A 25,733-nucleotide genomic window follows, 5' to 3' on the forward strand; every position below is an offset into this window, starting at 1 on the left:
ATACTCTAATACTTTTGCATGCACATTTCATACGAAACTGGTATACTTAGTATGCCAATAGTATTAGTACTATTAATATACTCTCGTGACAGCTGGCGGCTGTCAATGACGACACTTGAGTATTGATTTTTCATTGGTCCATTGGCCGTCCCTCAAATCCTGTCGCGGCTTTGCTCGGAAACCTCTGAAGCCCTATGGGCGGTGCCGAGCAAATTATGCCATGTGGTGTCCAAGAACGCCGTTGTGATTGGTCGAAAGAACTTCCAGTAGACGCCTACTTCTGGAAGAATAATCCTCTCCGATTGGCCATATTCGCCATCCTCGATTCGTCTTTGCATGTTCACGCTCACCCATATTCTGCGATCGAGTTTACGTTAACGGCGTAGGAAGGAGCCGTGTGACAGCGCCCTTACGCAAAAGGCGTAGCTCACGTGCGCAGTGACAAAGACGGCGAGCCCGAGACCTATTGGGAAGGAATAAAAAAAGAAATCCACTATCGTCACTCTCCATAATCCTACCCTGTTCCACTTGGAAGTTCGACCCGGAATTAAACGTCTGCCTAGGCGAGGAATTTATCCGAAAGGTGTACCTCGCTGACGCTGAAGACATTTCTGGGGGAAAGTAGACGGCTTGCCTCTAGACATTCGTAAGGCTCGGCTACGGCGAGGGAGCCGCCATGGCAGCCAGTTCACTGAGGCTCCACATCGGGATATGAAGAGGAACCGGACAGGCCAAAAAACGCCGCATTGAGCCTTCGTGCTAACCTTAGCCTCTTTCTAAAACCCACCCTGGATTTGAAGTATTTTTTGTTTAGTTGTTTAAAAAAACGCACCACCGAGGAGGCCTAATCCATGACCATTTTGGTAGAAGATATCTCCTAAAGCCCCCCCCCCTCGAAATATTCCAAACGAGGGGATAATGCACACATTTGGACCGAAAGGATTGGTTTATTAGGCGAACGTGTCCACTTGTGCAACACATTGGTTGTCAGATACTGTTTTTCTTGTATAGTTTTTGGATGAAAAGCTCCAAAGATCTCATAAGTGGCTAAAGCAAGTCGTCCGAGATCCAGCTGCGAGCGCTTTGATCATGTCAGGTCGGCCCAGAACCACCTCCTTCGCGGAGAGCTGCAAGCCGGTACCGCAGCCGTCTGCCTTCGGCAGCATGAAAGTCAGCAGTAAGTGCTCGTCTCCCCAGAACCGGGCCCACTCGGTGCGGGCTCCACCCTATCCTATCCGAACCCCCCCCTCCCTTCCCGAGTGTACCGGACTGTTAGCTACCGATTAGCTTAGCATAGAGCCCGCGTGAGGAGCTCCCTCAGCCGGGCCGCAGCGTGACAGCTGTGGCCTTGACTTGGGATTCGATCCTAAGTCCGGTTCCGTCATGCTGATTACGATAGTATGGAGCATTTTGGAATATGAGTCATCGCCGGGTTGCCACATAGCCATGCGCCTGTTAACGCGGCAGGCAATTACGCAACTGTCAAGGCGCAACGTGATGACTGGACCGAACCATGAATGGTTTCTTCTTACCATTTATTCTGACTTTTAATTTCATCGAACGTAATTTTTGTTCGGTTGTAGGGACCTAATTGTCAGCTAAGGAAGCTGTAGGCCTTCCTGAGGCATTCATGCCAATTATATTCTCTACTAGGGGTGGAGGACCCTTCTTCCCCCCCTTCCTACTTATCAGTATCCATTTCGACCCTGTATCTAAAAATATGTCCTACTTTTATATACCCGGAGCATTAAGGGTCAGCTTGGTGGCCCACTGCCTTACAACAGGCATTTTTTTTTACATAAAGGCAGTAACTAAATTATTAATTCTCATTGGCTACTTTGAGGGCTGGCAGTGATTGAATGATTGCTGCCAGTCCCTCCCAGTTCAAATGGATTGGATGCTTATCACTGTTAATGGGAACAAATAAGTCATAAATAAACTCATCTCATCTCATTTTCTTAACCGCTTTATCTTCAGGGTCGCGGGGGGTGCTGGAGCCTATCCCAGCTGACTCCGGGCCAGAGGCAGGGGTGTGTCCGGTCGATTGGGCGCCGGTCTTTTGGTCGCCGGTCTTTTGGTCGCCCGACCGCGACAACGGGCGACCAAAAGACCGACGACCAAAAGACCGGCGACCAAACAAGGTAAAACAACACGGTCTACGCATCAATAAAAGCCAACAATGGCCATGAGCAGTTTCATTGAGCCAAAGTGTGAGTGTATAAGAGTTTGTATGTACATGCGTTGTCCCTTTAAGAAGCTACGTCTGTCAGTGTACCCCCTGAATCGGTGGCCAACCAATCGCAGGGTACAAGTAGATAGATGGACAACCATGCACACTCGCACCCATACCTAGGGGGAATTTAGTGTCCAATCAGCCTACCATGCATGTCTTTGGAATGTGGGAGGAAACCAGAGTACCCGGAGGAAACCCACGCAGGCCCGGGGAGAACCCAGTAACTTGTATTTCCATGTGACTAAATGCAACCTAACAGAATATTTGTAATATTTTTTCATTCTTTTGCGGACAGTAGTAAAGCAAAGCCAGTCATGTGGGTGACATGGATCCATACGTCAATGCATGATGTATTTAGCGCAACCATTTGTCAATTTCATTGGGCCAAAAATGAATGGTAAAGTGAACACGACGTAACGTCTAGTGGACAATTAACATAACTGCAGTGCTTTTCACACATGAGGTTGAATGGGTGTACCCGATAAATTTGTGCTAGCACTATCTAGCGCCCTTATCTCTCTCTCTCTCGGTCTTTAGTTGTGAGCTCATGCGCCATACATTGACACACCCACACATTTGCTCATAAGGTTTTGTTTTTGCGGGGGGGTTGTGGACCAAGAACAATGAGCAGGCTTGTTGAGCGTTTCAAAGCACCTTCGCGTTGCTCCCTCTGCTTTCCTCACCCCTTCCTTTACATCTCCCCCTCACATCTCACTCACAAGTGATGGGAACAAAATTAGTCACTTATTCACTTTGATTCCTAACCAAACGAGAACTAGAGGACAATCAGTCGTTTGCAATGTTTCTGATGTAACATTATGGTCGCTCCGTTTTCTGTCGACTCTTTGTAATTAGAAATCAGTTCTTATAGAGTTATGCGACATGTCCCTTGCTATCTGTATTGCTTGTATGCGCCTTTTAGTTGTGAGAAATCCCTGTGCGTGCGAACAGGCTTTTCTCACAGTTTCAGGAAGTGCAGAGGCGTCCTGGAAAGGCCCTGATGATTTATGTAGGCGTAGTGGTGTAACGCCGTCTCGGGTCAGTGGTACTACAATAGACTAGTTTGATAGCTTTATGTATAGAAGAGACTCTCAATGAACTCTTAAACATGTATTTTCCCATGCCCTTCCTTTGACATGCTTTTTCTCGTTCTCTCTCAGGGGACAAAGATGGCGGCAAGGTAACAACAGTAATGGCCACTCCGGGCCAAGGCCCTGACCGACCACTGGAAGTGAGTTACACGGACACAAAAGTCATCGGCAACGGCTCGTTCGGCGTCGTCTATCAGGCCAAGCTGTGCGACTCCGGAGAGCTGGTGGCTATTAAGAAGGTGTTGCAGGACAAGAGGTTTAAGGTAAATAATTCTGTTGCTAGGCACAGCGTGTCAAAGTTCCCACTTGAAGGTTCACAGCGAGTCTGAAACCACAATCGCACTTCACTTAAAGAACTAGATTGCTTACAAAAAACACGGGCGGTCCAGTTTGCATGTTCTTCCCAGGCTTGCATGGGTTTTCTCTGGGTACTCCGGTTTCCTCCCACATTCCAAAAACAGATGGTTGGCTGATGGAGCACTCTAAAAATGCCTCCTAGGTATGAGTGTGAGCGTGAATGGTTGTCCGTCTCCTTGTGCCCTGTGATTGGCTAGCCACCAATTTAGGGTGCCCCCCGCCTAGTGTCCATAGTAAACTGGGATAGGCTCCACCACCCAAGGCGACCCTTGTAAGGATAATGAATGAAGAAAAAAAGAATCCACTTCACTTTGACTTGCTAGCTGGCAACGTATAGACAGACTTTAAATTCCTTAAGTCAGAGCTCAACAGCTTGCTTGTAGCAAACTTTGGAAATCTTATTCTGTAATGGCACTTAGCTTCAGATAGAGTCCCCTTAAACCATAAAGCCTCCATAGTGTATCTCACAAACTTGGCTAGGACAGTTAGCACCCTTGTTGCAAACTATGGTATCCCTTTTCCCCTCTAAATTCTGTATAACCCATGATTATTTAAGACTTCATGTTAAATGCTGCTCTGTGAAGTTGGTTGTTGTCTTGTAATGAAAAAGTTCAAGTAAAAAGTGTTGTCTGCTTTCATTTCAGCGCTACCATTGAAATGTGCAGGTTATTTCCAAACAACACTTTGCACGCACGCTCCTTACCTGACTTTGACTCGCTTTGACGGGTGAGCTGCTGGGTCTCGGTTTGCGTGATATGCCCAAAGTTTTTTAAAAGAAGACTTGGGAACTTTGTGTTTAAACATGTCAAAGTTGTGGCCCGGGGGCCAAATTTGGCCCGCCGCATCATTTTGTGTGGCCCTGGAAAGTAAATGATGAGTGCCGACTTTCTGTTTTAGGATCAAATTAAAATGAAGAGTATAGATGTATATTACATTTCCAGATTTTCCCCCTTTTAAATCAATAATTGTAATTTTTTTAATCATTTTTTTCTGTGTTTTTAGTTCAAAAATCATTTTGTAAAATCTAAAAATATATTAATAAAGCTAAAATAAACATTGTTTTAGATCTATAAAACTGAATATTCAGGGCTTTTAATCCAGTTCTTTGAATCCATTTATTATTATTTTTTAAATATATCTAAAATGGTCCGGCCCACATAAAATCGTGTTGACTAACGCGGCCTGCGAACCAACCCGAGTCTGACACCCTTGGTTTAAACCATTTACCCACTCTTTTTTATTTTTTAACTCATTGACTGCCGTTAAGGGCGCTAAGGACAGAGAGAGGTGAGCTGAAAAATGAGCGTTCACAGAAAGTTCTCCCAAACGTTTATCGTTGTCAATGGCAGGCATTGAGTTAATGTTTTTGACATTTTGATGCTTTCTAACTGTATAGTGCAAGGACTGCATTATCTTTACTTTTACAATCCTAGGTATGTTTTTTTTTTTCATTTTACCAGGATTGAAGCGTTAAACTCTTTGTCTGCAATGGACAGCAGATGCCCATTGCTGTTAATATTTTTACTTTTAACATAAATGTTCTGCTTCTTTTATTTTGGCAACACATGGTCAAAGTAAGTGAGTTGGCTTATTTGCTCTTTTCACACTTATTGGAAAATTGGGCAATATCATAGTTTGTATATCCAATAGGGCGGCCCGGTGGAGCGAGTGGTTAGCGCGTCGGCCTCACAGCTGTGGGGTCCTGGGTTCAAATCCAGGTCATTCCACCTATGTGGAGTTTGCATGTTCTCCCTGGGCCTGCGTGGGTTTTGTTTGGGTACTCCGGTTTCCTCCCACATTCCAAAAACATGCATGGTAGGCTGATTGGACACTCTAAATTGCCCCTAGGTATGGGTGTGTGTGCATTGTTGTCCGTCTCCTTATGCCCTGCGATCGGCTGGCCACCGATTCAGGCCCGTAGTCAGCTGGGATAGGGTCCAACACCCCCTGTGACCCTAGTGAGGATAAAGTGGTTCATAATATGAGATGAATATATCCAATATGTAGTGCAAAAAGTTGAACTTAATGTTGCAGCAGGTGCTGCCCATGCTGCCCAATAAAATTGTCACTTCATGGCACGTGGTGTTTTTGTGTTTTATTTTTACCTAGTGCATCTGTCCTGAATTGCGAAATGTTTGTAGCTTGTTTTTGTCTGCCCGCAATGTTATTATGCTGCTACTTTGTGGTTCACCTGTGGTTAGCTTCGCATGCTACTTTGAACAACTCATCGGTTAAGTAATATATAGTACTTTTTTTTTCTAGTCTTTGCTTTAAAAAAAGTCTACTATAAGTGAGAACCACAAATCTAGCAGCTTTGTGGTTCTCACTTCTAGGTTTGACTTCAGTCTCCTCATATGACTGCCAGTTAACATAAGTAACTCTCCTTTTTGTTGTTGATCATATTCATTTATATTTATCCATTACAGCCTTTTTGTGACATGACGTCTTTCACTTTTTAACTGGAAATGAGAATTGATTTTATCGAAGTGAGTGAGTTAAGTGAGAGACAGGTCTGCTGATGCATTATGGGATAGCTTGCCTTTGCACCAATATGAGGAATCAGATTTCAGTCCAGTGGAAAATGGATGCTTGCTCGCTCTTGCACACACACGCATAACATTAGTAAAGGATCATTCTGATTGCTCGTAATATGGATCTGATTAAAAAGTCCAAAAGCTAACGGGACACTAAATCCATGTGTTAAATTTGTTTGTTTTTTGTTTGTTGTTTTTATTCTTTCTGAAAAACAAGATAGTGAAAAATCCCTGTTTAAGTGCAAAGTGGTACATTTATTCATTCATTTTCTGAACCGCTTTATCCTCACTAGAGTCGGGGGGTGCTGGAGCCTATCCCAGCTGACTTCGAGCCAGAGGCGGTGGACACCCTGAGTTGGTGGCCAGCCAATCACAGGGCACGAGGAGACGGACAACCATTCACTCTCACACTCATACCTAGGGGCAATTTAGAGTGTCCAATCAGCCTACCATGCATGTTTTTGGAATGTGGGAGGAAACCGGAGAACCCAGAGAAAACCCACACAGGCCCGGAGAGAACATTCAAATTTCACACAGGTGGACCGACCTGTTTTTGAATCTAGGACCCCAAAGCTGTGAGGCTGACATGCTAACCACTCGCTCCACCAGGGCGTCATGGTACATTTATATTTACAAAATATACTGGATATTACTGCTTCAGTTTTGTTTTTTTTGTTTTTTATTCAGAACCGTGAGCTGCAAATTATGAGAAAATTGGACCACTGCAACATCGTACGTCTGCGTTACTTCTTCTATTCCAGTGGAGACAAGGTGAGTTACTGTAACTACCGCAGATTTTGGGATTGGCCTCATTTTGACGGTGTTCACGTTGTGTAATGCGGTGGTAACGATTTCTTTCCGACAGATGTGATCACAATCATTTATAATTGATCCAATTAATATTGGAATAATCAATGATTATTTTGCATTGAATCAACTACCGTCTTTTCTCGCATATAAGCCGTATTTGTCGCTAAAAATATGATGACTGAATCCAGGGTACGGCTTGTATGCACATAAATTAGACTTGAAATGCACGGAACTGCAAGGTGATGAAGACTAAATGCCATAACGCAATGCGGCCGAGTTGATCGAAGAACAACATTTGGCTGAATTTACTTTTGCTAATTGTCATTTATGATAAATACAGTAACTATCGAAGAACAGAAATCCAAAGTCTGATGTAGCCTGATTTTGCATGCAAGTCACAATCTACCATGCTCTACAAGTAAATTGCCTTTTGCTCAGCCAGTACTTGAGTCCTTGTTGAAGTAAATTAGCACGTTAAAATTTACTTTCTTGCAATGCAATTAATTTTCTTGTCCAAAACCAAATAGCACAAAATTGAGCCCAAAAACACAAAAAAATATTTATTTGGTAGCATTTCAGAACGCCCTGGATTCAATATTATTATACACAAAATTAAATGTTTACTTGACACAATATGCAGTAAAAAGCATGTTCAAAATGCTACTATCAGTTTTCTTTTGGTTCCCAGACACAGCCCTAGTACTTCTTATTTTTTAACTAACCGTTTGTGCAACATTTTTATTGTTCTGCTGCTTTCATTTAGGTTTCAGGAGGGTAATTGAAGCGATCATTTTGAAACTATTTTTTTTGGAGTGGCCATTGAAGACTCCCTTTAGTTGTACTTGTTGTCGAGTCACTGTGAGAGCTTTGCGCGCTAACGAAAACGAGAAAAAGAAAGGTTTTGAAAGCTGAAAGGCGATCTGGTAGCCCTGTTTTTACCTGCTAAAAAAGAGCAAGAAGGAAGAACATCTAAAAGGTGGGAAGGGAATGTCACGATTGCTCTTCCACTGCAAGTGCTATCGAATAGCTGCACAGAGCCAACACAATCTCATTCCTGCTCGAGTGCACTAGAAGGACACATTACTAAGCTTTCGCCAAATCAATTTTCTGTTTTGATGCTATGATTTTGGTGACAAAAAGCATTTCAGACCTTATTTTTAGTCATATCTACTTCTATAACTCTAATCAAATGAAAACCTTTACATATGGCAGCAATTGAGTATGCCAAAGTACACTTTTGACGCCCATTGTGGATGGTCTCGTTTGAGGACTCTGTATGAGGTAACACTGCAGTTTGCTCTTGTCAGTCCCGGCAGGGGTGCGAATGCAAATCCAGCTGTTCTCCCATCCGTACTTGGGATAAAGGGAAGTCCCTGTTTGACTTGACTGTTCCGTTTTTGTTTCGCCGCGGCAGTTCCTCGCTGTGTCAAATATAGACGCACATACTTGCATGGAAGTTTTACCATGACGTGGAAAATAGGAATGCTTCCTACATACCGACCCAAGCTGAAAAGATGTTAGATCCAGTGCACAGGCCCCTAGAGTCAACCGGACATGTGCCAGTTAATTATAGATCTTGTGGGTATTGACCTGATATTTTAGGGCAGGGGTAGGGAACCTATGGCTCGGGAGCCACATGTGGCTCTTTTGGTGGGTGCATATGGCTCTGAGCTAAAATATGGAAACTGCTGGTGAGGGAGTCCCGAACGGACCAATAGGAACGTCACGTCGGAACTGTGGCATTGATTTGAGTCTTCTGCATTCATTCTCTCATGATACTCATTGAACTCATTGATATTCATTGATTAGCAACAGCGTAACAATGTTGTCAAAAGAATCCAGAGACTTTTTGTACTTTAAAAGGGGGGAAATTCGCACATTTTCATGTATTTTGACTTTTAAATTGTGAGTATGGCTCTCAAGGAATAACATTTGGAAATGGGAATTGTTTATGGCTCTCTCTTTCAAAAAGGTTCCCGACCCCTGTTTTAGGGGGTAGTCACTCTCTCAATTTTACAGTTTGAATAAATCAGACCTGAGTTTAAGACATAGAACGGGGCAAACGATGAAAAAAGTGAGATTTGTAGTCCGATAGAGAATCGGTTTCACTGTGTCAAAATTAAAATTTGGGACTCTGTTGCGAGAAAACACAACTAAATTAGCCAAGAATCATTCATTCATTCATCTTCCATACCGCGCATCCTCGTAAGGGTTGCGTTGGTTGCTGGAGCCTATCCCTGCTGACTTCGGGCGAAAGGCAGACTAAACCTTAGTCTGCCAGTCGGCCATAGGGGACACAGAGGGACAGACAACCATTCTGTCGCCAGTGGGAATGGAGCCCGCTCCTGTCCGCACTGAAGTCAGGCGAGTGAACCTCTACACCAGGCGTGCTCCATACGTTGATTGCGAGCTAACCAACGATCGCTAAGGTACTATTGGTAGATCGCATGACAGTAAGATTTGATCCAAGAAGTGGATTTGCAGTAAAATTTTATATGGGGCTTAAGCTGAGAAACAGGGCAATTGCAAGTCCAAGCACGATTACTGCCTCCCTACACTATTTTGGATCCTGTTGGCATCAGGTATATCATATCATCAGCATATGTAACAGCTGAGCTTTTTCAAGGGCCCGGATAAAAAGGGTAGATCGCGCAAAGTTGGCTCCTTTAAAAGTAGATCTTTGAGCAAAAAAGTTTGAGCACCTCTGCTCTACACCAGCAGGTGGCTAGCCAAGAATCTATTCATATAAATACAATTTACTTTGTTTTACATTAGATCTTGGTTGGCTCAATATGGAGTTTAATATCTGCTACAAGCAGGTATTTTATGCAGGGAACTGACTACATATTCCTCACCAAAATTTTGATTGACTTCTTTCCGCGAACCAGGTTTTGGGACCCCTGCTATGAAGGCCACACACTAAAGTCACCGGCACACAGGCTTCCATAGCTAGACAACCAATGAATGTTCAATTTTTTCTTAAAATGTTTTTCTCTTTATGCTGTCAGCACCCAAAAAAATAACTTCACAAAAACTTATTTTTTCCTCAATCTATTGATTGAATAATTGGGTTGCAAAAAAAATCTGAATTTGAATTGATTTAATCACTTAATTTCATGGACCAATTTTTTGCCCAGGCCTACCTCTCTATTCTGCATAAATCTAGCATCATTGGGCGTGAATTGTTGCCCCTGCATTGAACAAATATTAACTGTACAGCACATCCAATGTGCTAATGAGATGTCACACCCATTAGTTTGAAGCACAGTGAGCTTCTGAGAACTTTTGTTTGCTGGCATGGATCTGCGGCGAATGTGCACGTAACAAACTAAAGGGGCAGGAGATAAGATAAGGACGGGGCGAGTTTCGATAAGAGTTCATACTGTGTGCAACTGTGTGCCGATCAACCACTACGACTGCTACTTGATTGCTACTAAAGCTGCTAGGTGTCGTCAGAAGGCTGTTTTTGTGTATAAAAATTGCTTAGGAATTGCTATAAGGAAACCCTTTTTAGTTTTAGGATTGAAATGTTTTGGGTGCTGAAGAATTGTGTTGAAAATAGTAGGGGAAAATGTTGGAAGTCGACCTTGAAAAGCACGTCTGAACCCTGTGTGAACGCGTGTTTAGGTTTTATTGCGTAACTGATGCCATGCAGTCTGCTTGATGAACACTGGTTTATATGTTTCAATTCATGTAGGAACCCTGATTTTTGTCATCGCCAATGGCAATGAAAGTTAATATGAGATGTTGTTGGCGCATTCATTTCACATAACATGGTGATGCTCAGTAACAGCTGTGCCTGTTGTTCAGGTGTGTAGCAGTTACGCCAGCAAATTGGCATCTGAATTATTTAGTTCAAGTGGGCCAATCAGGTCACTGCCTCACAATAACCTATTGGAATCCAGTCAAGGAAGTGCTTTGTAGCCAGGCAGGAAGTGAGTCATAGCTGTTGCTAGGCTAAATATAGCTTGTAAAACACAAGGGGGAGAGGGCTTTGCTCTCTAGTATTGGCGAATGTTATCAATGGGTGGCTACAACTAGAGGGGGCATCTAGGATTATTTTCATAGAATTAATCTTATGAGGCAATTTTATTAGTTGACTCATCAGATTATTAATTTACTGTTATATTACTCTGCACTTTACACAGCTACAAACGTACATTGGAACTAAACATAAGACTGAGCACAATTTGCACTTTGCATATTTTGTATGTGATTGTTTTCCGATGCAAAGACAGATATTTGCAAATTCATACCTAAAAATACAACACAAAGAGAATCACCTGGTTCAAGTACTACATAAACCAGAATATTCATTCATTTTCTGAACCGCCTATCCCACCTGACTTTTGGGCCGGAGGCAGGGGACACCATGAATCAGTGGCTACCTGATCACTTTTAAAGGTCTGATTAAAAATATTTTTACAGTTTTATACAAAATGATGTGGTGGGCCAGATCTGCCCCCTGAACCTTGAGTGTGACACTGGCACTCTAAATTCATGAATGAATCTTGAACGAAATCGTCGTCAAATACTTTGGTCAATACAGAGTGAAATGGGTTGACTCCAGATTTATATTTAAACGTGTGGAATTCCCAATCTCAAGGGTTCACGTCTACATCGGGATCATTTACAACACCGGTGTCAAACCCATTCCAAAAAGGGCCAAGCGGGTGCAGGTTTTCCTTCCAACTGAAACAGCACAGACAGTTTGACCAATGAGGCTTCTGCTAAAACAAAGCAGCACCTGCCTGCAGTAAACTAATTACAGTTGAAAGAGAACAGATTGGTGCCAAGGTGTCGTCTTCATTGGTTGGTAGGAAAACCTGCACCCTTTGTGGAATTGGTTTGACACCTGTACTTTCCGGCAAAGATCTCCAAACCGGTCTTTAAAGACCACCATGAGACCTGGCTTTTGTTCCAACCGATCCAGCACAGACAGTTTAACCAATGAGGTTTCTGTTAAAAAAAAAAGCACCACCAGACTGCAATCAAGTGATTATACTTGCAAGACGCTGGATTGGTCAAAAGGTGTCTTGTTTGATTGGAATGAGATCCTGCGGCCAATTGAGGAATAGTTTGGAGATTCTTAATTTACAGTTTTAACTCCATTCAGAAGCGAAAGGAAACGGAAGTCGCGCTAGAATAACTGAGTAGCTCCTGTGTCCCTTCAGGGTCAGCGCGCTCCAGAATAGAATGCGCGCAAGCCTGAACTCCTCAATGGCGGAAATGATATCAACGTCAGTGGCTCATGTTGAAGGGCGGGACGCTGTGACACATACGTGTGTGCTTCCTGTCCGAGTGAAGGCCACACAATGGACCCCCAGTTTGGATTTTTGGGGGAAAATAATTTAAATCAGTCCTGAAGTGCTTCCATTTATCAGGATAAGACTTCTGCTGAGGGAAACTTTGTCATAAGGACAATTCGATATGTAGATACACGGGTTGTGATTAGACACAAAAACAATATAACAAAAAATGTTTGTTACGTTTCAGTTCAGTTTGAAAAGATCAGATTTGTTACGATATAAGCAAAATAATCAATCCCATTTACAATTATTAATTATAAAGAAAGTAGGCTTGTATGCGCACAAATTAGACCTGACATGTACGAAACTACAAGGTGACAAAGATTCAACTCAATAACGCAAGACAATGCGTCCGATCTGGTCATTTATCTCAAAATAGAGAAAAGATAAACATAAAACGCTAAACAAAATTAATTTTCATGTCTATGAATGAAATTCAAGAGAAAAAAAACATCTCGCATAAAACGTGAAAAAACTCACTTCTGCCTGCCATTGCACGCTCAGGGCGCCGCCATCTTACCATTGTTAAACGTACTCTGCGAGTAGCCTTGATACGTGTTCATAGTGTTTACCATGTCAGCACATCCCAATAGTTGTTAAGGCTGATCGAAAGTCTTGAGGTCGATCATCAAAATATCAGCCTTGATACCCGCGTAATGTGTATCTCATGCTTTTATTGCACCCAGAGACTTGGTGAAAAGTAGACCGCTACAGACACACTTCCTGGTTGTACTGCTCACGTGATTTCCTTTTTGAATTCATCCATGTTCAGGCAACACCCTTTTGGAATGTGCAACCTAGTAACAATTCTTTTGATTCATACATCATCTCAGAAATACCACGGGCGATGATTTTTCTTAAGGTTTTCCCTTCAAAGTAACACATTTGTACTCCTTATTATCCATGAATATGGAGGTGAAAATTGTGAAACGGGGGGCATCTTATACGAGAGAAATCGTGAAATTCAACAATTTTAAGTAAATTTTAAGGCACTTTGGGCACCAGGCGGTGGACACCCGAAATTGGTGGCCAGCCAATCGCAGGGCCCAAGGAGCTCATACCTAGGGGCAATTTAGAATGTTCAACCATCTTACCATGCATATAATATAATGAAGGCAACACATGCTGTGTGTCTAAATTAACCTACTGTCAAAATGTCCAAGTTGGCTCCAAATACATTATGAACATTCATGACTAAATGTTTACTTTCCCTGCAGTCCATTCTGTAGATGTGACTGCTCTGTTGAACGATGCTGCCTGAAGTTAACTTCATGACAATATTTACGAAATATATGTATCAAATGAAAGAAATGTGATTAAGAAATCCGATATTTGATGTCGTCTTTATTTGAGGAGTCAACAAAATAAAATCAACATGGAACGTGCATAACGTGCCTTTTCACCATCTGTGAACGATAGTGGTGGAGTGTGCAGCTTGCCATCGACACTCTCGTATTTCTCATCCTAATGAACGGATATTGATCGTGTCCTTTTTTTTGTCACAACTCTAATATTGAGTTTTGCATTTTGTTTGTGTTAACTCGCAATAACGTTTTATGCATTAAGAATGTGTGTTATGTGTTTCTCTCTATTAGAAAGATGAAGTGTACCTGAATCTGGTCCTGGATTACGTTCCTGAGACAGTCTACAGAGTGGCCAGACACTACAGCCGAGCCAAGCAGACACTGCCCATGGTCTATGTCAAGGTAGGCGACACAAAAAGACTACCGTATTTTCACACCTAATGGACGCACCGCCTGAAAGGGCGCCGTCCGTCTCAGTTGGGTGTATTTTCTGTTTGTTCCCCATATAAAATGCGCTTAGTTGCAAAGGACGCGTTGCAATGATCTTGCTAGCATTGTACACGCTAGCATATGTTTTAAAAAAGGCAACATTTAATACTTGGTTGCTTGGAGTTTAAAGTCTTTTGTTTGTTTAGATGTCTATTTATATGCATGTGTTTGTGTGCTTTGTCTGTTGTCTAATGTTGGCTTTCTCCATACATTTATGCACCTACACAAATAGAAAATGTTTTTTGCATGCTTGTTGTTCATTTTAATACATTATTAAACAATTTTCTTAAAATTTTCTGTCATTTTTTGTTTCTAACATCTTTCTCACAAAATTGGGACAATTTGATCATTTTTAAAAGGTTCAGTTGGTTGTTGTTTATTTGAGGACCATAGAATTAATTAGAGAAATTACATAGGAAATCCTTCTCTACTTAAGAAAATACTTTCAACTGTGACGCATACTCTAGTATAATTGTTTTCCTATACATGATGTATTCTCTTACTGGTGCAACTTATACTCACGTACGTGGGACCCCCTTGTCTGAAAAATATTGCAATCAGACAATTTTTAGCTCATTAATGACTTTAATATTTGTCAATTCATTTGATTAATCGATTAATCAATCAATTGTGTGAGTTCTAATTCCTTGTTGTAATTAACACCCCAGAGATGTTTCTACAATCTATACTATCCATTTCAGTCAAAATGGATTGAACATTTATTGGCATCAATGGTACTAAATGAATTAATGTCTGTGTGTTTTCAGCTGTACATGTACCAGCTATTCCGAAGCCTGGCCTACATACATTCATTTGGCATTTGCCATCGGGACATCAAGCCTCAAAACCTCCTTCTGGATCCCGAGACAGCCGTGCTGAAACTCTGCGACTTTGGCAGGTAGGAAGCCGTGCTCGTTCAACCTCTTGACCCTTAATAATAATAATATTAATAATCATAATGTTGTTGCTTATTATTTTACACATTTTTAGCGCCAAGCAGCTTGTCCGTGGGGAACCAAACGTGTCCTACATATGCTCTCGCTATTATCGGGCCCCAGAGCTCATCTTCGGGGCCACTGACTACACCTCCAGTATAGGTGAGTCACCTATATGTCTGCCAATGAAAGCCATGATGCAAATGTAAAACTGACATTCAAATTCATGGTTAATAGCAAAAAGGGAAGATCATCATCTGCTTGATGACAGAACTAAAATAATAGGTTTCCACTTTCCTTTTGTTTCAGTTTTTTTTAATAAGAGAATATTGACTTTTTTCATTAATTTTAAAAAAATTAAAATACAAATAAATAAGATATGTTTAAATCTGTGTATATATGAAATATAGTTTTTCATGTTTCTTTTTCATTTAAATGTTTTTAAAATTTTTTTACTTTAGAGTATATTTCCTTTTATTTCTATTTTTAAATAAAAAGTAAAAAATCAATAAATAAAAAAAGCAAACAAATTGAGTCATTTTTTTCCATTCCTTTTTATTTTTAGTCAAAATGAATTAAATATTTTTCAAAGGTCATTTTTCTATCATGTTTTTATACTACTATTTGTTGTATTAATGTTTTATTTGAAGTGTTTTTAAATTTAAAAGATTATAAAATTTTGGATAAATTTATATGATCTCATTTCATCAATTGGATTTTCACCTTTTCAGATGTGTGGTCAGCGGGATGCGTGCTGGCCGAGCTGTTGCTAGGGCAACCAATCTTTCCCGGAGACAGCGGAGTGGATCAACTGGTTGAAATTATAAAGGTAAAGAGCTATGAGTTGAAATTCACAAAGCAGCAGTCAGTTTCTGTCACTTATAGCGTCTGACATCTGTATCTGTTTCAGGTTTTGGGGACACCGACCCGGGAGCAGATCCGCGAGATGAACCCCAACTACACAAAGTTCAAATTCCCCCAGATTAAGGCCCATCCATGGACTAAGGTGAGTCAACAGGTACAGGAGCCCTTTTTATTCTCTAATATACTATTTCATGCATATATTTTTTAATGACTGTCAATGTACGGTGGCTTTATCTTGACTTTTAACTTTGGAAAATAAGCTTTGAAATGTCATTTTGAAGAGAGTATGCATTGTGGTATTCAGTAAACCAACCCAAATCTGCCTATTTTATGATTTCCCTATTCTGTCCTTTGACACATTAACTGTCGTTGACGGCGATAAACGTCACTGACATTGAAACGTTGTCATTCTTAGCCAGTTTCTCTTTTTTGATAACTGCCGTAACACATACTCTGCGAATGTCTGTAGCAGCCAATGAGTTGCACCAGCACACAAGCCTGTCGTGATATCCAATAAGTCAATTCATTGCTATTTTATCTTAAATAAGGTCGGTAATTTTCCCTACTGTGATTTATTGCCACGTGCGTGTGTTTGTGTGTGCAGCCGTGTTAAAACTTGACCCATTGATTGCTTATGAGACTAGTTCAACACACCAAACATACAAAATAAAAATAAAAACATGCGCACTTTTACAGGCCAAAATGACAGTCATCTTTGATCAAATCAACATTTTCGATGTGCTGTAATTAGCAGAGAACATAAATCAGGTTATATTCTACACATTCAGAATTAAAATAGTATATTATGCATTGTAATTTAAAAAATATTTTAATGTATTTTGTTTTATTTAAGAATAGAACTTTATTGCATTTGAACACCATACTGGTGTTTAAATTTGTTCTCTTTTGACAGTAATATTGCATGTTGGCAATTATAGAAACAAATATCACTCATTAGAGTTAAAAATTTACATAATTTATCTATGAAGACATTTTTGACATTTAGTGCCGTCAACTTTATTTCTGTCAAATTCCCAAAAATATATATTTTTATACATAAATATTGACAAATTTTCAGTTTTGACATTTGAGTTCCCTGTGGATTTTCATTACTTAATACGCAATTTAAATCATATTCAGGGAATTAATTGTATTGGAGGCACAAGGCTCCCAACCACCAATAAATATTCAAATTAATAAAGGAGAAATGTGTAAATGCGTAAAATATAATTATAGACTTGGCTATTCCGACCAAAATTCTGCTTTCCATTTCAAGCTTTAGTCTCAATCTTTGTGCACCCGTTACATATGTAGTGAGCTTTTGGTAACACCAGCTACGTCGGTGTACACTTCTAACAACTTGTCGGCTACTCCTACTACCGCAACTACTGCAAAAAAGACCCAAACTGCCTCCAGGAAAGGTGATGTAGGCAACAAACTACAATCCTATATAAACATGGTCGTACTATGGCTGCGTAGTACCATACACTCACTTGTATATTAGTTTTGTAGTGTATAATGCCTGCCAGGGAGTTAGGTGACTATAAGCCTCTTCCACACTTAGCATTAGCTAATACTATTTGCGTTTATTACTGTTATCATGTGCTTCACATGACACTCATTCGTCCATAAAATGAATTTCAATCCTTTTATCCAAGGCTAAAAGCTCTATTGTTTACTGCATTGGATCCCTAACACCTGCCAATGTTCTATAAATCTGGAAGGGTCATGTGCTGTAATGTCAGATATGTATATTTTATTTCTCGTGTCAAGTTTCATGTCCGTTAGAATCGTTAGGCTTTGACACCAAAGTCGTCTCGTTGAAACGCACTCGTCTTCCCTAAAGGACTTCCACCGAAAGGTGGGAAATATTCACTCATTCGTATTTTGGTTGTGATCCGTCTCGTTGCTGCTTGGCTGTTCGCCTCGTACCACATTCAGGAAGTCAAATTAGTCTTTCCGACATTGTCACAATAAATACCCTTTTCTCCGCGATGGATTAAAATCAGTGCATCCAGCTACTATTACATTATTATTCAGATATATAGCAATAGTTAATAGGAAATAAAAGTCCTCAAGAGTTGCCCTTTAAATCTTTGCCAATTAGTATTTAAATCACTAAAAGTCCTCAATTTTTTATTTTTTTTTATTTTTTATTTCTTTAGATAATTTAATTGGTCAAAAGTAATTCTATTTGAATGTATTTTTTGCCAAATTGGTTAATTGAATTAATAAAAATAGGGAAATTGAATAAATAATATATTTAATATTGTTATTTCTATTATTCTTTAGCCCCAACCTTATCCGCCCTTTTTTTTTTAGAAACTTGCATTTATTTGCCCACCCTGCATCAAAAGGTATGGGTTTGAACTTTAGAATTTTCTGACTACTTTGTGACTGCTACTTCGGATCCTTCTGATTCATTTTATGGCTAGCAAAGCAAAGTTTATATTTTTGTTTGTGTGTGCTGACCGTACAGACTTGTGTGTGGGTGTGTAACGGGTGTGCAGGTTTTCCGGCCACGGACGCCGCCCGAAGCCATTGCCCTATGCTCACGGCTGCTGGAGTACACGCCCACAGCGCGCCTTACGCCTCTAGAGGCCTGCGCGCACTCATTTTTCGACGAGCTGCGTGACCCCAACGTCAAGCTGCCCAACGGCCGCGAGAAGCCCTCCCTCTTCAATTTCACAACACAAGGTGGGCAGCCCTTCTACACTTGAGCACCACCCCCATAATCAGGGCTACCATAAACAGTTATTTTGATAGTGGGGCAATTCACCTATTTTTTGCAATTGGATTTATGTAGAAATTACGTGTTCTAATACTCTGGGCTACAGAAATCCGAGAATAATTTTCTTTTATTATTATTTATTTTTGTAGTTTTTTTTAAATTACCTTTCTTCAATTTGACTTGAGTGACAAAATTAAAATTGAATTAAAAGAAAAGAGAGAACATTTACCATATTTCCTTTTGTTGATTAATATCAAATACGTGGAAGGTTTCAACTTTTATATTTTGTTTGTTATTTAACATTTTTAAACGGGTAAATAAATTGTATAAATTCATGAAAATGAATAGTAAATTTATTCTTATTGCTTTTTGCTAAAAAATTCAAATATTTGTAATTTTTTAAAATAACTCGATGAAAAAAAAAACATATCTTTTTCCTTTTTAAGTTATCATTAGTTGTTTTTTCTTAGTCGGCTGATTGTGGCAGTCCTCATTACAATCACTACCAAATACTAATATTAGACCACAGTTAATAGGACAACACCACTGTTCAAAAGCAAGAGCAACCAAGAGCCTGCTCTAATATGTTTTGGGGATTTTGCCTCTCTTAGAGCTGTCCAGTAATCCGTCTTTGGCCTCCATCCTCATCCCGGCCCATGCTCGTAGTCAGGCTGTCGCCTCCACCCCGACCAATGCCTCCGCCAACACAGGTAAGTGCCAATCTGCCCTTCAACTCTGGCCGTCAGTTAAGTAAGTTCTTGCACTATAAAATTAAAGCTTTTAGGACCATAAACGTATTTCCTTAGTATGAGTGTATTAAGTGGTAACATGCCAAAGTGAAATCATTTTTAAAGGGGTGGATTACCACAAAAAAGCTCAAAGTGGAAAAAAAAACAGGCAAGTTGGGAGCTCCCCGTTTGTTTCTTTCGCTACGACACCACAAAATACACTGGAAAATATTAATTTGATAATGCACTGACCGCATCCACAAATATGATTTTACCTCTCCGTCAATTTTACCAACATATGTACAGGTGTAAAAATCATTCTCTTTGCCCTCATCAATGGACTGAGATGCTACACAAGTACCGTATTTTCACGACTATAAGGCGCACATAAAAGTCTTAAATTTTCTCTAAAATAGACAGGGCGCCTTATAATCCAGTGCGCTTTATATATGGACCAATACTAAAGATGTTATCACGATAAAATACAATAAATCAGTCGATAGGGTACACCATCCTCTACAGCTCTCACAACTATGGCAAGTAGCCCCCGACTACTATTTTTCCCGTAGAAAAAGTACTGTGCAGTGACTGCTGGGATATATAGTTCTTTTGTCAATACACCCAGTATGACGGCGAACACACTAATTTGGTGCTCACCGTCATTTCGACTGTATTTACAAAAGAAATCCCGCCGCTAGATGTTGGTGTCAACAGAGATGAATATCGAACCGCAACATGAGATTATGGCTACGTGAGTGAGGCGTATGTCAAGCGACCGGATGGCTTTTTTCACTTTTGATTTGCGACCAAGTCACGAAAATGAAATGATGACGCGAGTACATTGTAAAATGGCTAAATAAAGTACAACCGAACTCCGTTTTGTTTCCGTTACCTTTTTAAAAACGTGTTTTTAGCGTGTGGGTGTAGCATGCATGTTTAAGCTGGTGTATGTTTTGCCATGCCTGGCTGCGTCTATAAAAATGGTGCGTCCTTTGTGTGTTTAAAATACAGAAATAGCACTCGTTACTGACACTGCGGCTAAAAATACGATGCACTATATAGTCGTGAAAATACGGTAGAAAAACTCAAAAGTACAATACCTATTGGTTTTTTTTCTTGTGCAAATTTGGGGTCTATTGAGATGTTTTCCTTCTTATCAGTTTCTTTAATGTCTATTGAAATATGAGGCCCATTTAATCTGAAGTGAAATTCCTAAATAATGCTCCTCCTATGAACTACTACAGTGTCTTGTTTAAAATGGACATGGTATGACTACAATAGCGCCCCCATTGTGTGCACAGATGGTAGCAGCACAGATCGAGTCCCCAGCACCACCACCGCCTCGGCTTCCGCCTCCAACTCTGCTTCCTGAGCACCGCCTTTCGCCCGTCCTCCGGCCAGACACAAAAATCCGCCTTTCCCACAAACCCCTTTCACAGACAGTTGTGTCAACTTGACGTCAAGGTACACGCAAAACTCGCCCGCTAAGATTTTCATGGACGATTGTATGTATTAAAAAGCAACCATTGTCCAGCATCCTCACCACCCAAATTCCTTCCCTCCTATTATAATGCATGGCCTGAACGGTTGGGGGGTGCTGGAGTCGAGTGGGGTGCAGTCAAAGGCATGAGGCTAGCAAACATGAACATACAAAAACACATACACGGATGCATGTGGAAAGAAGCAAATCCAGACGGGAATTGTTTTGTTTTAAAAATGCTTAGCAAGCCGGTTTAGTCAAACATTATTTTAAAATATTTTTCTACCCCCACTCGGGCAATTTTATTTTATTTTTTTGTGTGTCAGATGTGACATGTTTATCTGGTCCTGTGTGCTTGTATAATATATACATACAAAAAAACCACATTGCATACACAGTTTATATATTACTTATGTATAAAAAGTATATATAGATATATGTATATTAACTCCCACGGTTCTGAAGTCTGTTCATGGGTGAGTCCATATCCGTCTCAGGCAGTAGCAATATTTGCTGCTGACAAACAATAGGAACATTTTCTTGTTGGAATTTGCAATTTTTTTTGCAATTTTTCATTTCTCATCTTCATCCCGGAACGTTTTTCTCATTCTTTATTCTTATATAGCCAAATATATATATATAAAAAAAGCACTGTCCGTAAAAAAAAGTAACCTGAAACAGTGAGTCCTCTTTTACGCGTTGCGTTCCATTGACGGGGACAGACGTCCAATTCATCTGGACTGGGAAAATGGCAGCAGTCGAACATTTGCTGCTAGCCCTCCTACTCTAAATGCAGGGGACGTCGAACGCTCTCGAAGGCATTGAAATGTGTTTTTTAGTAACTACAACATATTCTGTGAGTGTCAATGAGTTCAAAAAACAACAACTCGGTGCACATAAAAAAAATGCTTAAAATGTACATAAAGTATAGCTGCTCCTCACCAAAAGTCATTTTTACATGATTTCTTTTGTGTTATGTAAATACGCAGACCCATGTACTGTTTAAGAAGAAAAAAAAAGTCAGAATCAGGGCAACTGTCGAGCGCTTAATGGATATTTTCGATGATTATCCAGCCATATGTCCAATGATGACCTGTACAGTACAGTAGATCTTGTAATGACAACTCGTCATGTATAGTGTAAGTATAGTTTGGAGTGCCTTTGCTTTCATACACCTTCGCCTTGTCGCCACCCTTTCTGTAATTGTGACTCCTCCCCTTTTCCCTTTGGTGCTGTTGAATATCCCCACCCGCCACACACTTAATTGTAATATAAAAATAATGTTGATTGACTTAATAGTATGGATAGCTTCCTTGGTTTTTATTTTATGAGGCGATAAACATAGCACTGCAGTAGTCCTCATAAACCTCAAATGACTGTACATATTGTAGAATGCAGTACAGTATGGCAAAGGAGTATTAGGGCCATGCGGGAAATACGTAGGTATGCATAATGCAGTTGGGGAAATGCAAAAAAATGTAAATCTCGCAAGAAGAAACCTTTCATTTTACAGGGAAAATTTATACATTGATGTTTTGGTGCCCGGACGTTTCGTCAACGGACATTTCGTCGACGGACAATTCGTCGCCGGACACTTCGTGGCCCGGACATTTCGTCAACGGTCAATTTGTCGCCGGACAGTTATAATAACAGACAAACTTAGGGTTTCGTTAAGAGGGGAGAGATTTGTTTTAGTCGAAGAGGAAGATATCGTTTTAATGGCAACTGACACTAATCTCGATTTATTGGCAAAAAGTATGCACTGGTATAGAGTTGATGGTTGGATTGGATTGGATTGGATAACTTTATTCATCCCGTATTCGGGAAATTTCGTTGTCACAGTAGCAAGGGGGTGAGGATGCAGAAATAGGAAAGGCATAGTGTCAGTTGCCATTAAAACGATCTCTTCCTCTTCGACTAAAACAAATCTCTCCCCTCTTAACGAAACCCTAAGTTCGTTTGTGTCTGGCGACAAATTGTCCGTCGATGAAATGTCCGGTCGGCGAACTGTCTGGCGACGAATTGTCCGTCGACGAAATGTCCGGTCACTGATGTTTTTTTAGGCTATCAGCCTTTTGCTGCCAACAACAAAAAATACAATACCGCGTATTCAATATCATATACTTTACGAAGGGACTTTGACATGCGAATTAATTCATTACAAAGATAGTGTTAAAAAAACCCACATTTTTAAAGCATCTTTTCCGAGGCAGGTGGCGCATGTCACAGTTTGAGCACTTCATGGTAGAATAATTTTCTGCTGTCTCACATGTAAACTCGGAGGTCAGATTTAACATAAAGAGAATCAAGATGTTTATTATGCTCCAGTGTTGGTCAGCTGCAAAATTCAAGAGAATGACGAGGAAAATTACACATTTTGGGGATTAACATATAAAATACAATATTTCATTACATTATCCCAATGTGTCCGCTAGCTTAATGCTAATCTAGAATGGATAATGCCATTGAAGCGCTAGCAATACTTAGCATTGAGCCACCTTATTTTAACTCTAAAATAAATTTAACTGGTAAAATGGCATCCTTACCACTTTTCTTTTAAAGTGACTCAATTCGCATCATTTGAAAATGAAGTCATTGAAATAATATTACTTCATTATACCTTATGGACTATTTCAATTAAATTTTAATATAACATAATTATGTGCAATATCTTTCATTACTGCTTCAATTTCACTCTAGTGCAACCTTATTTTTTTTATTCATTGGCTGACATTAACGGCAATAGACATCCAATCCATCACTGCCATCGAATGAATGAACCTTCACCACTCCCCTTTTAAATAGTTTGGACATCAAGTAATAAACTCATTACAATTCACAACAACAACAAAAATTGGAGGCCGCAAGATTGAACATCAAGCTACGTAAAATTGCAAAAATCATAGTTATATTAAACATGAATTGTCTCATCATTTGTGACCCTAATATTCCTTTTTTTTTGGTCGTCACAGAAAGTAAAGTTGAATATTTTACGAAAGTTAGTCCAGTATTCGGTAGCACCGAAGGGTTTCAGTCATGTGACCTCTCTTCCACTTCCTGCTTGCTGTAATTTTGCATCCATGAAAACCCGCCCACTTCCACAAAAAGTTGCCAAAAAAAATAAAGTGGAGATGCTAATGTACTCTGATAGCATAGCACAATGTGCTAGCCGGGTTTAAGAAAAGAGAATTGTTTGAAGACTCTGAAAAAAAAGACACACAAAAAAACATCCCGTATAACAGTACTACTACTTGAATGACTCTGTGACTGAACATTTTATTTTGTTATCCTTTGTTCTGTGAAGTTATGCTAAATGTGCGTCTCTGTAAATATTCCCTCTGCGTGCTCTGAGGAATAGTTCCCTCCCTGGTACTGTAATTTGCATTAAATAAAGAGTAGGATAGCTTGGAAATGGACACCATTCTGCTTTTGTCATTATTTTTTTAGGCTACAAAGGCTATTCATTTCTAAAATGTAAAGTCAGGCATCAAATGGTTAATTAAAGCTCTTTCCAAACTTAGGAGTTAATAAATGTAACATTATTTGCAACGTTCATAGAGAACTCTTAAATACTATGAATTTAAAATAATCCTACTCTGCAGCTTTGTTCATATTGAAATCGGATTAGCGTATTTACTCGCATATAAGCCGCACCCGTAAAATTGCCTTAAAATTGTTGAATTTGACAATTTCTCGTGTATAAGCCGCCCCCTTATTCACACATTTCAACTCCAGATTCATGGTTTTAAGAGGGAGTACAAATGTGTTACTTTGAAGGGAAAATTTTAAGATAAATCATTACACGTGGTATTTCTGAGGTACTCTATGAATCAAAAGCACATTATTAGGGTTAATATGCGATGTCTTTGTAAATGAAAGTTTTTTCCTTGAATTTCATCATAGACATCAAAATAAATTTTGTTTAGCGTTTATATCTGTTTATCTTTTCTCATATCTCATCTCATTTTCTTCCACTTTATCCAAAGTCGGGTCGCAGGGGCAGCAGCTTCACCAGGGTATCCCAGACTTCCCTCTCCCCAGCCACTTCATCCAGCTCTTCCGGGAGTATACCAAGGCATTCCCTTGCCAGCTGGGAGACATAGTCTCCCCAGCAATCGGTTAACAGCTCCACCCCTCTCTTTACCAGTGTCCAAGACATGTGGCCACAGGGCTGATGACACGACCACAAAGTCGATCATCGAACTGCTGCCTAGGGTGTCCTGGTGCCATGTACACATATGGACACCCTTATGCTTGAACATGCTATTCAATATTGTCAATCCACGACGAGCACAGAAATCCAACAATAGAACACCACTTGGGTTTCGATCAGGGGAGCCGTTTCTCCCAATCACTCCCCTCCAGGTCTCACTGTCATTGCCCACGTGAGCATTGAAGACCCCCAGCAGAACGAGGGAGTCCTCCGAAGGGGCACTCTCCAGCACCCCCTCCAAGGACTCCAAAAAGGGTGGCATACGCACAAACAGTCAGGTCCCGTCCCTCCACCCGAAGATGGAGGGATGCTACCCTCTCATCCACCGGGGTAAACCCCAACATACAGGCACCGAGCCGGGGGGGCAACCAGTATGCCCACACCCCCTCGGCGTCTCTTACCACGGGCAACTCCAGAGTGGAAGTGTCCAACCCCCTTCGAGAGGAGTGGTACTGGAACCCATGCTGTGCGTAGAGGTGAGCCTGAGTATGTCGAGCTGGAATTTCTCAACCTCACTCATTAGCTCAGGCTCTTTCCCAACCAGAGAGGTAACATTCCACGTCCCAAGAGCTAGTTTCTTCAGAATCCCTCCTTTGGCTGCTGCCCAACTGTCGGCGCACCCGACCTCTTTGGCCCCTCTCACAGGTGGTGAGCC

At 40.6% G+C, this 25,733-nt stretch overlaps 1 protein-coding gene across 2 annotated transcripts; it reads left to right on the plus strand.

Annotated features, from left to right (window-relative positions):
* Positions 1–377: 377 nt before the first annotated feature.
* Positions 378–24,281, plus strand: gsk3ba (glycogen synthase kinase 3 beta, genome duplicate a). 2 transcript variants are annotated; one of them, XM_077617022.1, is made up of 11 exons: positions 378–1,177; positions 3,394–3,587; positions 6,903–6,986; positions 13,930–14,040; positions 14,895–15,025; positions 15,118–15,224; positions 15,794–15,891; positions 15,973–16,080; positions 18,437–18,623; positions 19,269–19,367; positions 20,687–24,281. In XM_077617022.1, the coding sequence occupies exons 1-11, from the start codon at positions 1,090–1,092 to the stop codon at positions 20,755–20,757; spliced, it is 1,278 nt and encodes a 425-aa protein (XP_077473148.1). In that variant the 5' UTR covers positions 378–1,089; the 3' UTR covers positions 20,758–24,281. The 2 variants fall into 2 exon arrangements, with proteins under 2 accessions (XP_077473148.1, XP_077473149.1); XM_077617023.1 differs by having other exon boundaries at positions 379–1,177; positions 15,973–16,068.
* The last annotated feature ends 1,452 nt before the right edge of the window (positions 24,282–25,733 follow it).

This window comes from Stigmatopora argus, chromosome 13 (genome assembly GCF_051989625.1).
Source record: "Stigmatopora argus isolate UIUO_Sarg chromosome 13, RoL_Sarg_1.0, whole genome shotgun sequence".
NCBI classification, from domain to species: domain Eukaryota; kingdom Metazoa; phylum Chordata; class Actinopteri; order Syngnathiformes; family Syngnathidae; genus Stigmatopora; species Stigmatopora argus.